This window comes from Labeo rohita, chromosome 22, assembly GCF_022985175.1.
Source record: "Labeo rohita strain BAU-BD-2019 chromosome 22, IGBB_LRoh.1.0, whole genome shotgun sequence".
NCBI lineage: Eukaryota > Metazoa > Chordata > Actinopteri > Cypriniformes > Cyprinidae > Labeo > Labeo rohita.
In genome coordinates, this window is record NC_066890.1 from 33,560,070 (window position 1) to 33,574,617 (window position 14,548).

Below are 14,548 nucleotides of genomic sequence, written 5' to 3' on the forward strand. Positions count from 1 at the left end.
TAAAAAAAACATTGCAGCACAGTTTAGGTCTGCAAAGTTGCATCTGAACAAAACACAAGTCTTCTAGAATAATGTCTTTGAACAGACAAGACCGAAGTGGGGATGTTTGGCCATCATGCACAGCGCCAAGTTTGGTGAAAGCGTAAAGAGCATATCAGCACAAACACCTCATACCAAAAGACAAGCATGCTGGAGGACAGCTGAGAATTTTGGGCTTGTTTTGTACCCATGGGACCTGAGCACCTCACAGTCATTGAGTTGGCCATGAACTCCTCTGTATATCAAAGTATTGTAGAGTCAAATGCAAGGGCATCTGTCCGACATCTAAAGTTGGGCCAAAACTGGGTCATGCAACAGGACAATGATCCCAAGCTCACCAGCAAATCTACAACAGAATGGCTGAAAGGAAAAGAATCAAGGTGTTGCAATAGCCCAGTCAAAGTCCAGAGCGCATCCTGACTCAAATGCTGTGGTGAGAGCTGTGCATAGAGCAACGTTGAAAAGAAGAGTGGTCCAAATTCCTCCAGAACGATGTGAGAGACTGATAAAGTCACACAGAAAATGAATGCTTCAAGTTATTGCTGCTAAAAGTGGATCTACAGGGTGTCTTTAACATGCTAACATTCACTGAAATATAAGCATATTGATTATTGGTACTGTGCTTCCTGTGTATCTTTAAAGTAATCACCACTTGTATGCACACATGTTACTGGAGGTTAAGCCAGCAGATAATAACAGGAAGAGAAACCTTGGAGGAAAAACGAATAAATCACAGGGCTTTGTGCAAGTCGCTCAGCTTGGAGAGAGAGAGGGAGAGAGAGAAAGAGAGAGAGAGAAAGTGAGAATGTGCTTACTTAGTAGACTATAAAAACAGCAAATGATAATGTCCCGTCATTCTCAATGTGATGCATTAATTTTATAATCCCTCACTGGGTTTTATCGACCGCAGTAGCTGTCATTCGGCACGTGAGGTTCTTCCAGTGAGCGAGGAAAACGTGCCGTGACTGAAACGACAAGTCATTATGCAAAATAATAAGTTCTTCATAATTGCTTCCACTCAAACAATAAAAAATGTCACAATAAATAAATCTCATCAGCCTAATGGTCTGTCGCATTGGCTGACGGGGTCAAGACAAATGAACAAAACACACCAAGAACAGACAGAATGGATTAGAGTGTATTTGGGCCGTCATTTTAATTTTATATAACATGTATATGATTATATAAATTAGTATTATATTTATTTTCCAAAGTATATCTTATTGTAATTGCAAGGCCAAGATGAAAATATTTAATAGTGAAGAGTCCACAAAAGCACACCAAATAAAAACAGTGAGAAAAAATGTAAATGTAATCAAGGAAAATTTTCAACCTGACCAGTCAAAGTCAAAGCTCAAGTGCTATCCAATCGTGATCCGATCACTGAAAATGAACGCTAATGCTAGGTAAAGGGGTCCTTTGAGTGCTTTTCTTTAATTTAAATTCCTTGCTTTCTAACAGGGTCATTGAGATGTGCTCAAATTGCCATGCTAGCCCGCTGCTACAATCTGGATTACGGGTCCCCGGATTACGAACAGAGTATTTGAGACTTAAAGAAATCCTAATCCCCGAGCTGTCACGCATGAAGTCAGTAGTGTGAGTTTAACAGAGCATATATGTTTGATAGCAAAGTCTGATAGCACACATACATCACGGAGACGTCTATGTGACGTCTGCATTTACATCTGGAAGACGTAGTTTTTACGTAGTTTGCTCATCTGCAATACGTCTATTGGACGTTTCCTATCAGATGTCAAATAGACGTCTATTAGATGTCTTTAAGATGTTTATGATTTAAAATGCATGTAAAACTGACATCTTACAGATGTCTGCCAGATGTTTGTACACAGCAGATGCTTTCCAGATCAAGTGATCTTTAACAGACATCTTGCAGACGTACGTGTGCTATCTGGGAAGTGACCAATGAATTTGCGACAGAATGTTATAGAGTTGGACACTGTTTCTTTGACGTCAACAAAACATGAAACACGTTTTCTTCTCTCTTTTAATTAACCTAATTATTTTTCTATGCTAACAACTGCTTTTAGCTTTGTTAGCATTGTTTTGTACCAAAACAGACCTTCATTTTGGGGTTGCAATACACTGAAAACACATTAATAGTGTAGCATAAACACATTTTGCTAACATTTCATGTAGCTAATGTGATGCCTTGAGTAGTAGCTGCTTGTTTGTGGTAAATCAGGCTAAACCTCAGCACAACACTTGGCATTCATACCCAGGATAGCACACATACGTCTGCAAGATGTCTGTTAAAGATCACTTGATCTGCTGTGTACAAACATCTGACAGACATCTGTAAGAAATAGACGTCTCCATGATGTACGTGTGCTATCAGGGTAGCCTGTCCCGAATGTCACCTTTAATTGACTTTGACAGGCATTCTTCTCCCTTAGATCCAATTACAAGGAGACACTTAATGAGTAAATGGTAAAGAACTGATAATTCACTCAATGTCAAGACCCGAAAGAGATTACCTGACTAATACAGTCAACGGAGGATGATGTCTGACCTTCCCTCAACCCTAACCTGTTGTCAGGACACTGGATAAAAGACAGTGGTCTCATTGTGTGGACATACATCATGCTAGACAAAAGTCTGTAAAAAAGGTTGTGTATACACTAGTGTATTTTCGTTTTAAAACGCATACATTTTGCTACAGTTATGCCTGTCGTTTACACTACTCCACTGTTTTCAACCCTCAAGTTCGGATCATTTTACCGACTTGGACCTCAGAGTCTCGTTTTTCATCTTTTTTCGAGTCATTTCGTTAATTTTAGCAAAATCAGCGTCACGTGACAGCCCCATAAGATGAACGAACGACTCGAAAAACCGAAACAGGTGAACTAATTCCTGTACAGAACCTAACAGGATGTTGCGCATGCGTGACTGAACAAATCACTCCCTGAGACAACTCGTTTTTCGCGAGACAAAATGAACGAATCGTTCAAGAACGACCCGTGGACGCGCATCCGAGAGCCTGTGCTACGCAAGCTTTCGTGCTTAAAAAGTATACAAATTTTTATTTTTCGTAAAAGATCGGATCGTTTCGGATCGTTTCATTACATAAGACCGTTCTTCCTTGGCTGGGATCATTTAGAGTCCTCTGAAGCTGCTTTTAAACTACATTTTGGAAGTTCAAATTCAGGGGCACAATTTAAGTCCATTATATGGAGAAAAATCCTGAAATGCTTTCCTCAAAAAACATAATTTCTTTACACCTGAAGACAGAAAGACATGAACATCTTGGATGACAAGGGGGTGAGTAAATTATTTGTAAATTGTTGTTTTGGAAGTGGACTTTTCATTTAAGCCTCAATCACGCCTTCTGAGCAAGAGCAGGCTTGCACAGAAAATTTGCATGATGTGTTGTTGCGCAAGCCAATCAACATAGAGCTTATTTAAACGTCCTGTTTGACAGGTGCAGTTTTATCAAAAAATGCAGGAGACCGTTACATAATGCTTTTATTCACAAGTAATCTTGAGCAATAACATGGTACAAATATTTGCTTAGCTGAATCCATCATTAAGACATTTTAACATTTAACTGTTGCTTCTGGCCCAAATATGACTCCATAATCCATAATAACACTTTCTTCAATCTTCTGTTGTCCTCTCACATCAAAATCCACCAACATATTTGTTTAGAACAGTTTTGGACTGTTTTTGCTTGAAAACAGTGCTTGGTTTGTGCATATTTCTCTCTTGATTGAGATGAGATGACTTTTTCACTGGAAAAAGCAATATTACGGATAAAGCCAGAAGCGATGGTTTGAAGTTGAAAATGCCTTGATGGATTTGTTTATTACAAACACCATTTTTTTTTTTTTTTTTCACAAGACGTTAATAATGGAATGAAGTCGTGGGGAGTACTTTGATGTTTTTATCAGCTGTTCGGACTCTCATTCTGACGGCACCCACTCTGATCCATTAGTGAGCAAATGATGTAATGCTAAATTTCTCCAAATCTGTTCTGATGAAAAAACAAACTGATTCATATCTTGGATGGCCTGAGGGTGAGTAAATTGTTCATTTTTGGCGAACTGTTCCTTTAAAATGATTAAAAAGATTATGCAAGTGTTATGAATTTTTCGTGAGATGTTCTCCTGTGCATATAAATACAAAAGAACCTATGCAATTATTAGTGAAGTCACAGAGAGCAGACATGCACATGTATTGTTTTCTCAGTCTCACTCATGAAAATCTTGTTCAAACGCTGAGACACACATTTCACAGCACTCTGTGACTCCACCACCAGAGCAGTATAATGTTTCTCGAACAAAGAAGCTGACGGCGATAATAATCACATCTCCGTCTTCATCACTCACTTCTCTTCCTTTCACCAGCGTGTTGGCAGCAAGATAACCTGACAGCAAATTGGCCAACGCAAAAATTGTGCAATTAATATTGACAGAGCAAAGTGGCTGGAGGAACGCCCGGCGCTACTGTGAATTATTCACAAGACTGCTGCTAGCGAGTGTTCAGCACGAGGTGACGAACACTTGTCGACGGCTGCGGAAGACTAATCACAAATGGAGCCATTTCATGTATTTAATTAGCTGGAGGTGCTAACAGCATAGCCTAAACAATGAACTCTAGCTAGATTTGTTTTCAAATAGCAAACGAGTCAGGGTTTTCTGTTGTAGCTGTGGAAAGTCAGAATTAGTCAAGTAAGGAAAGAGGGTTGTTGACATACAGCATCAACTTGGCTGTGTTTTTCATTTTAATGCAGTGCTAACTGCTACATGCTATACAGTATATGATTGTTACATATATCTTAAAGGATAATCAACTCTTAAAAGCTTAAGCAGTAGTGCATAGTGCTAACCATGCTGACAAAGGCAAAACAATTGAAGTTTCGGTAGTGACATCTTTGCTTTTTGGGATGTTATCCCATTTGGGGACGTTTCGGTAGTGACATCATTGTTTTTTGGGTGTTACCCCATAGTCAGTAGAGTAACAATCACGGCCAAAACATTTGGCAGAGTTTCAGTAGTGACATCTTTTCTTTTTTTTTGTGTTATCCCCATAAAACTGTCACTACCGTAACAGTCACAACCGAAACATTCGGTCAAGGTTGCCTTCTTTGGGTGTTATCCCATAAAATTGTCACTACCGTAACAGTCATAACCAAAACATTTGGTGGAGTTCTGGTAGTGACATTTTTGCTTTTTGGGGTGTTATCCCACTTCGGGACGTTTCGGTAGTGACATCATTGTTTTTTGGGTGTTACCCCATAGTCAGTACTATAACAGTCACGGACAAAACATTTGGCAGAGTTTCAGTAGTGACATTTTTGCTTTTATGGGTGTTATCCCCATAAAACTGTCACTACCGTAACAGTCATGACCGAAACATTTGATGGAGTTTTGATAGTGACATCTTTGCTTTTTGGGGTGTTATCCCATTTGGGGACGTTTCGGTAGTGACATCATTGTTTTTTGGGTGTTACCCCATAGTCAGTACCATAACAGTCATGGACAAAACATTTGTCAGAGTTTCAGTAGTGACATCTTTGCATTTTTGGGTGTTATCCCCATAAAACTGTCACTACCGTAACAGTCATAACCAAAACATTTGGTGGAGTTTTGGTAGTGACATTTTTGCTTTTTGGGGTGTTATCCCACTTGGGGACGTTTCGGTAGTGACATCATTGTTTTTTGGGTGTTACCCCATAGTCACTACCGTAACAGTCATAACGGAAACATTTGGTGGAGTTTTGATAGTGACATCTTTGCTAGTCACTACCGTAACAGTCATAACGGAAACATTTGGTGGAGTTTTGATAGTGACATCTTTGCTTTTTGGGGTGTTATCCCATTTGGGGACGTTTCGGTAGTGACATCATTGTTTTTTGGGTGTTACCCCATAGTCAGTACCATAACAGTCACGGACAAAACATTTGGCAGAGTTTCAGTAGTGACATCTTTGCTTTTTTGGGTGTTATCCCCATAAAACTGTCACTACCGTAACAGTCATGACCGAAACATTTGGTGGAGTTTTGATAGTGACATATTTGCTTTTTTGGGTGTTATCCCATAAAAATGTCACTACCATAACAGTCATGACCGAAACATTTGGTAGAGTTTTGGTAGTGACATATTTGCTTTTGTCAAAAATCTTTGCTTTTATGTCAAAAATAAAGTATACTGAATTATCAACTAAGATGTTATGATCGTGTTCATTTCAATGTATATTCAAACTAACAAAACCTTAAGTTTGAAATCAGTATGATAAACTTTTTGTACATTTTTTTGTCTGTTTCTTTACAATGAACAACTGGATTCAAAACACAACATATCTCATAAATCACACTTGAAATATTGTTAAAACTGTACTTATTATTGATTTACCTCTGAAAACGTTTAATAAAATAGAAAAAAATATATTTACAAGGAAGATGTAAGCACAATCTTAATAGGTCAATATAACTCTTCATATTAAATTATACATTACTGCATTTCGGTAGTGACAAATTTGAGGAGAGGACAAATATTTCAAAACTTTCTGAAAATGCAATATAAGAATTAACTGCACAATTACTAGAAATGTGTACCTTTGATATTATACAATTTGCATACATACAGAACTGCATACAATTCTGTAGAATGGCCCTTGTATAACATTATGTGAAATGACACCTTAGCAGATCTACCCAAGTGGAGCTGGGAAGGTGGAAGGTTTCTGAAATGCACTGCAACTGCTACAGCAAGCACAACCTCATTAGCTGCTGATGCGAAAGGAACCAATCAGCTGCGACATGTAAATAATGATGTCATTATGTCAGATTGAGTTGAAAAATATTTGTCTACGTATACCCTCAACACCTTTTAGAACACAATCAATGCTTTTCAAAGACTTCGCTGTGACAGCCCAACCATTCCAATGCACCTGAACAAAAGCAGACTGGTTGTTTGTTCCAGGTGCTGTTTTGTGTACCTCGAGTACAGCTGTGCTTTTATTCGTGATCGGTGGCAGGGCATGAGGGTGGAAGATTGAGAGCGTGGTGGCATGTTTCAGCCCTGATCAGATCTGCATGATCTCAGCTCTAACAAGCATCACGGCGCACTGCAGATCCCCGCTGAGCCGCGCAGGAGAAACACCCCCACGCTTCAAAAGAACAATCAGCAGGCCAGAGGGAGAGAAGCTGAGTGGGAGAAGGTGTAATTACGCTCGGATAATCACGAGTCGACAATTCATCAGCGAAAACATGAGAATTCGGCACAAATGTCTCGGTACTGTATGCATTAGCAGAACCTCAAACTACTAAAATTGGTAGGGTGAAATGTGAAGTTATGATTAATATAATGTGGGGCTATTTCTGCACGATTTCACTTTTAAAAAAGGCTTTTGTTGATGAAAACTAATATAACCAGCAAATCTTAAAGTAAATATTTTTTTTAATTCTTTTTTGACTAATTTAAATGTTAACAAACAAAGCACATTTTTAGTTTTCATGACAAAACGTTTTGTGACAACATTCAATTTTTATTTATAAAAACATGAAATATAATAATAACTACTAAAAATGGTATGGTGAAATATGCGGTTATGATTAATATGAAATGCAGCCATTTCAGAATCAGAAAATATTACAGTAAATATTATTTTTAATTCTTTTCACCTAATGAAGCACATTTTTGTTTTTTACATATTTGGCTGTATAATATACTATTAATAGTAAATATAATTTAATTTATACTTAACTCAATCTTTTAATCATATTACAATAAGTTTTATTTGAAGGTAGATTACTAATGTAATCAGAAAATATTACATTAAATATTATTTTTGAATTCTTTTAACCTAATTTAAATGTTATCAGATGAAGCACATTTTTGGTTTTCATGACAAAACATTTTGTCACAATATTGAATCTTATTTTATAAAAATATAAAAATAATTTAATTAAATATAATAATAAATATAATCATTATTATTTACTATTATTAAATAACAATTATAATAAATGATTATAAATACGATTTTCAATAAATAATATAATTAATAAAACATTTAAATTTATAAAATACTATTAATAATAATTATAAATAATAAATATATTTTTTAATTGAATACAACTTAATTTAGATCATATGAAGCATATTTTCATTTTTAGTGTACATATATACGATATATATTTTTAATATATAAAAATCTTAATATATCATTCAATTATTAATAACATTAATATTAAACATTTTAAATTCATAATATTGTAATGTATAATACATAGCATTATAATATATACTATTAAATTAATATATACATCAATTCATAAATCACACACACACACACACACACACACATATATATATATATATATATATATATATATATGATATATTTATTTATGATATATCAATTGTATATTATATATTTATATGTTTAATAATTAGATATTTTATAAGGACAAAATAAAATGATTACACATAAATGTTAGGTGTTAAAGCTTTTTTTCTTAATATTTTATTTTATTTTATTTTAAGTAACAATTTTTTTTTAATGGATTTAGTTCGAGTTTACTTTAACAACCCTGCTGCCAACCACAATTTCTATGGTGAATTATAACTGTTGAGAGAAAAAATATTTTATTCTTCTTTTATTCTGCTTTCATACTGCAATTACACAGAAACGTTCATTGAAATTTATTCAGCTTTTGTTAAAAATGCTCTTTTTTATTTAGAAAAAAAAAACAAAACAAGAAATGCGTGTGTGTTATTATACATTTACATGTATAATATTTATATATTTTATAAGGATAAAATAAAATGATTACATCAGTTCATACTTCATAATTGATCTGGCAGCTCATGCCTAATAATTGCATAATTTGTGAGGAATTACCACTGGATTAAAATTCGCGAGAGTCGTGCTAACACAAAATTAGATGCGTAAAACTAATTAAACAACATCAAATGAGCGAATTTGATTGCCACTCTCCACTGAGTGACTGTATTATTGAATTTGCATGTGCAAACGGGTTTAACGTATGCAAAAAGCTTAACCAAATCAGGCCCGTGCGACTCCACATGGCTTGCATGGGGGTTGGATGTGTGTGTGGCAGTGCGGCTGAAAACATGGGTGTGTGCCTCTTTCATTTCACACAGGGCTCATGGGTGTGTGCCTCGCTGTATAGAAGAGCAGCAAACATGAGCCAAAGCAGAGCTCTGAAACCAGGCTACAGGTTACAAGGCTCCAAACATCACAAATCCGCGAACACTTGGATCTCGCTTTCAACATCTCTGAAAACAAGAAGTTACAATCGCAAACAAACGCGAGATCGCACATATAACCCACTCTCATCTTCATGGCCTACTTGAGCGAAATGTGAGATTGTCATTGTTTAGAGTCACCGCAGGGCTCGAAGTGTCACATAGTCCCCCCCGTTGAACAATAAGCTGCCTCTGTGTTCGTAAAAACGGCAGACACACTAGTTGCGTCTGTAATTCTAGACAGCAGCATTCAGCTCTGGTTCCTCTCTGACCTTTAGGTGATGCTTTATGATCAGCTCTTTCTAAAACAAGCTAACATGCTAAAACAAAACGTGGTGGAAACCTCAAACCCTTCAACACTGTCACACCCGTCAAAGTCACTTTAAAATAACGTCTTATTGTAATAATATGAGGAAATGACCAAGCTATAGCTACCTAGAACGTAAATGCAACATTCAAACAACGTTTAATTAACATTACATCTAATATTGTGCGAATATTATTGTCTGTTGTCAAAATATTGGAAAAAGTAGCCTCAGTAGTATTAAAAAACAAATAAACAATTGCCGTAAAACAATTAATCATGATTAATCGCATCCAAAATAAGTTTTTATGTACATTATATATGTGTACTGTGAATATTTATTATGTATATATAAATACACACATGCATGTATAAATTTAAGAAAAATGTTGTTTATATATTAAATATATATATATATATATATATATATATATATATATATATATATATATATAATATAAATTATATGAATATAAATATATGTAAATATTTTCAAAATATATACGGTATGTGTGTGTCTATATACACAGTACACACACATATATTATATAGACAAAAACTTTTATTTTGGATGCGATTAATCGCAATTAATCATTGCCCTGCACTAAAATTAACAACGTTTTAGTAATAAAACTGAACTGAATTTTGTTTTTAACCAATTTTATGTTTGTAACATGATATATTTCAAAGAATGAAAATCCTGTCATCATTTATTCATCTTCATGCCGTTCAAAACCAGTATGACTTTCTTTCTTCTGTGGAGGACAAAAGAAGATGTTTTGAAGCATGTTTGTGCTGCACTTTTCCTTACAATTAAAGCGAATGGGGACTGGGACTATCAAGCTCCAAAAAGCACAAAAAACATCATAAAATCTTATCAAAAGTAATGACTATAAAAGCTGTGAATGAAAAACAGACGGAAATTTAATTTCACAGAAAAGCTTGCTTAAAAAGAAATCTCACCACAAAATTAAAATTGCGTCATTATTTATTCACCCTCCGGTTGTTACGAACCTGTATGAGTCTTCTTTCGAGCACCAATGAAGATATTTTAAAGAATGTTGGTAACCAAACAGTTGATGGTCCCCCTTGACTTTCATAGTATGGCAGAAAATACTATGGACGTCAATGAGGACCATCAATTGTTTGGTTACCAACATTCTTTAAAATATCTTCTTTTGTGTTCAACAGGTTTGAAACAACTTGAGGGTGAGTAAACAATGACACAATTTTTTTTTTAGTGCGAAAAATTGTAATTTTTAAGTGAACTGTTTTTAAAAATCCTAGTCCCCATTCATTTTCATTGCATGGAAAAGAGCAGCTCGGACATCCTGCTGTAAATATCTCCTTTTGTGTTTTACAATAGAAGTCAAGTCTTTTGTAAGACACTGAGTTTGAATACAGCACAGAATATTTATTATATTATTATTATTTTTTAAAAAATAATTGTCAAGTATCAAAACATAGTAGAATGATTTAATTTTAAAGGGACAGTTTACTTAAAAATGAAAATTACCCCATGATTTAGTCACTCTCAAGCCATCCTCGATGTATATGACTTTCTTCTTTCAGATGAATACAATCAGAGTTATATATATAAAAAAAAATCCTGTTTTTCCAAGCTTTATAATGGCGGTAAATGGGTGCTGAGATTTTGAAGCAAAATAAAGTGCATCCATCCATCATAAAAAGTACTCCACATGGCTCCAGGGGATTAATAAAGGCCTTCTGAAGCGAATCAATGTGTTTGTGTAAGAAAAATATCCATATTTAAAAGTTTATAAATAGCAATCTCTAGCTTCTACTAATTGACCTTGTAGGTAAATGCGGTGACGAATGTTGAAGCAGAGGAAAGAGGTCATGAAGTGCAAACTGAGGATTAGTAAAGAAAAATGATGAAAGAGTTACACCTAAATCATGGGGCAATTTTCATTTTTGAGTGAACTGCCTTTTTAAAAATTCTAGTCCCTATTCACTTCCATTGTATGGAAAAGAGCAGCTTGGACATTTTCTATAAATATCTCCTTTTGTGTTTCACAATAAAAATGAAGTCTTTTAAAAGACATTGAGTTTGAATATAACACATACCGCAATATTTATTATATTAATGATTGTGAATTGTGTCAAAACATAGTAAAAAAAATTACATTTAAAGGAACAGTTCATTTAACAATGAAAATTACCCCATGATTTATTCACCCTCAAGCCATCCTTGTTGTATATGACTTACTTTTTTTCAGTCAAATACAATCAGAGTTATATATAAAAAAAATCTTCTGGCTCTTCGAAGATTTATAATGGCAGTGAATGGGTGTTGAGATATTAAAGCCCAAAAAGCTGCATCCATCCCTCATAAAAAAAAGTACTCCACACAGCTGTGGGGCGTTAAAAAAAGCTTTCTGAAATGAATCAATGCGTTTGCATAAGAAAAATATCCTCTTTTATAAAACATTATAAACCGTAACACAAGAAAGTGGCGTTCTAGCGGATGATGTAGGATGTAGACGAGCGCGGAAGCGCAGTGCAGAGAGCGAAACAAAACACCAGTCACAAATTAGATGTAGAAAACAAGGATTTGTACAGAAAAATGATGAAAGACAAAAGTCATATGCACCTACGATAGCTTGAGGATGAGTAAATCATGGAATAATTTTCATTTTTAGGTGAACTATCCTATAAGAACAAAATAACTAAAATGAAACTCAATTGCTTAATTTATATTTTATAATGCATCTCACTGAAATAAACCTGAAGCCGACAAACGCAGACAAATTTGGCCTCCAACCACTTTTACGCTTTTAAACGAACAACTTATTCCGACAATTTGGACAATGAATAAAAGATGTCAAGACGGTCTCAAACGAGACGGCGGCGAGCGGGCAGCCCGGCACATGCTACATTTTCCACATCTCCCCCCTTCTGTCATTGAGACCGCAGGCGATGACCTTGACAATTTCCTCTTGGCCAATAGCAACTCTTTGTTTCTCCCAGCCTCTCAAATGTGCTGAGGATGCCAAAGTATAATGCCTCGAATACACTTAATACACTGCTGAGGGGATGTTTGCGTGTACAGTAGGTGTGTTGAACACAACCGGAAGGTAAAATATATACTGTACGGCTATATCTTATTAAAAAAATGTGCTTGGCGATGTTCTACAAATTGTGTTTTCATTGCTGCTTTATTTACAAGTGTTTATGTGTGAGCGTGGCACATGTGCGATCATTTATCTCTTTTAGCTTCTTGGGCACACAGCACAATTAAGACATATGGATCCCAGAGGAATTCTGAGAAAAAAAAAAAAAACTGGGAGAACATCATGCACTGATATAATTGCATGTTTATGCAGACTGATTGGTGACATATTACCGGTTATAATGCACGACCTATTATCAAAACGATGGCTGTGTCATAAAGATTGATGGCAGATTTCATGCTACCCAGCATGCATTGGACAGATTCACAACCTGCCAACATTTTTTGGCCTCTAATGGGAATATTAAAAATCACTGGCTGCAGAGTCTCTTGCTGACTGCACGGATTTCACTCGCTGCCTGTTACTTGCAAATGACAAAGGAAATCATGAGGTTTACTCATCAAATGAGATGATTTACCAACTTACTAATGACACCGCCACTCCTTATTAATATTACAAACTGCACCTTTACAATTACAGTGGGGTTTTTACTAAATTGCAACCCTGAGGGAAATCTGTACGAATCCGGCCGTCATCGTGTTCAGAATAACATGACCTACAGGGACCACATACTGTTGGAGATCAGCTCCAGCACATGCTCTTTCAAACCACATGGGGATCCACACATCAGGTGGGTGTGTGTAGAAAACTGATGAATGAACTGAAAGGTCGCTTTTAATGGGGAAGTCGCTCACGAACGACGCTACGCCAGGTGTAGCCCCGTTTTAGCAGTTACAGTTTTGTCTATTGTTCTTTTCGGTGCGGCGAGTAGAGCTTTTGTCTGGGACCCTCCATCTGTTCTGGTGCTTCCTTAACTTGACAATGAGAACACGCACCTCGCAAAGCATCGAGGAACGTGTCAGGTGCGAAACTGCTAAAAATTGTTGAGGAAAAACAAAGAAAATACAAAGAGACAGGCAGGAGATGATGGGATAGACAAATGAATAGAAAGAAAGAAAGAAAGAAAGAAAGATAGATATATAGACAGACAGACATAGATAGATAGATAGATAGATAGATAGATAGATATTGCCTGTCTATCTTTTTGTCCATCCATGTCTATCTACCTGTCTATGGATAGACAGAAAGTCAGACATTAGATAGACAGATAGATAGATAGACAGATAGATAGATAGATAGACTTATTTCGTGAGGGAAATAAACTACATAAACACAGACAGTGACAGCGTTGAATATAAATGAGACCGTAGTACCGGTAACAATGACCTCTGTCCCCGGTAATTCTTACCTGATATCTCGGACTGCGGGACGCCGCTTAGCGTGAAGCCTTTGCCGCTGTAGAACTGTCGCACGTCCGTGCAGCTCCGCGCTTTGCCGCCCGCGTTATCCGCAGACAGAGACACGGAGATGAGCGACACGAGCAGCGCGACCGCTGTCAGATCCATTGTGTCCGGATCCCGAGACTGAGGAGGAGGATGAAGTCCACTGACGCTGATGCTCTTACACTTCACACAGCGACTCAACGCATCCGACTCTGGCTACAACAGCAGGGTATACAGTAGAATAAAATCCACTTGTTTAGGGATGTAAACGCACGTCCAGGTTTCAAAGCGGTGGTCCTGATGAAAGAGGATGTGTGTTATTGATCAGTCCGGTGGGGATCTGTTTCTGGTGCTCATGTCTTTACGCAATAATGCATAACTTATAATATGCCTATAGGTAGCTACTATAGTATGAACAGTAAATACTTTTGTAGGAATAGCGGGATAAAGCGCTCAGTGCTGCTGCCGTGCGCTCCTGTGCTGTCTGTCTCTCTA

At 36.3% G+C, this 14,548-nt stretch overlaps 1 protein-coding gene across 1 annotated transcript in view; it reads right to left on the reverse strand.

Annotated features, from left to right (window-relative positions):
- The window catches only part of gpc1a (glypican 1a), a 35,860-nt gene extending 21,312 nt beyond the window's left edge, over positions 1-14,548 (reverse strand). Inside the window, exon 1 of the mRNA XM_051094257.1 lies at positions 14,020-14,548. Within this exon, the coding sequence (XP_050950214.1) occupies positions 14,020-14,176 (157 nt within the window). The 5' untranslated portion in view covers positions 14,177-14,548. The remainder of the gene's footprint in view (positions 1-14,019) is intronic.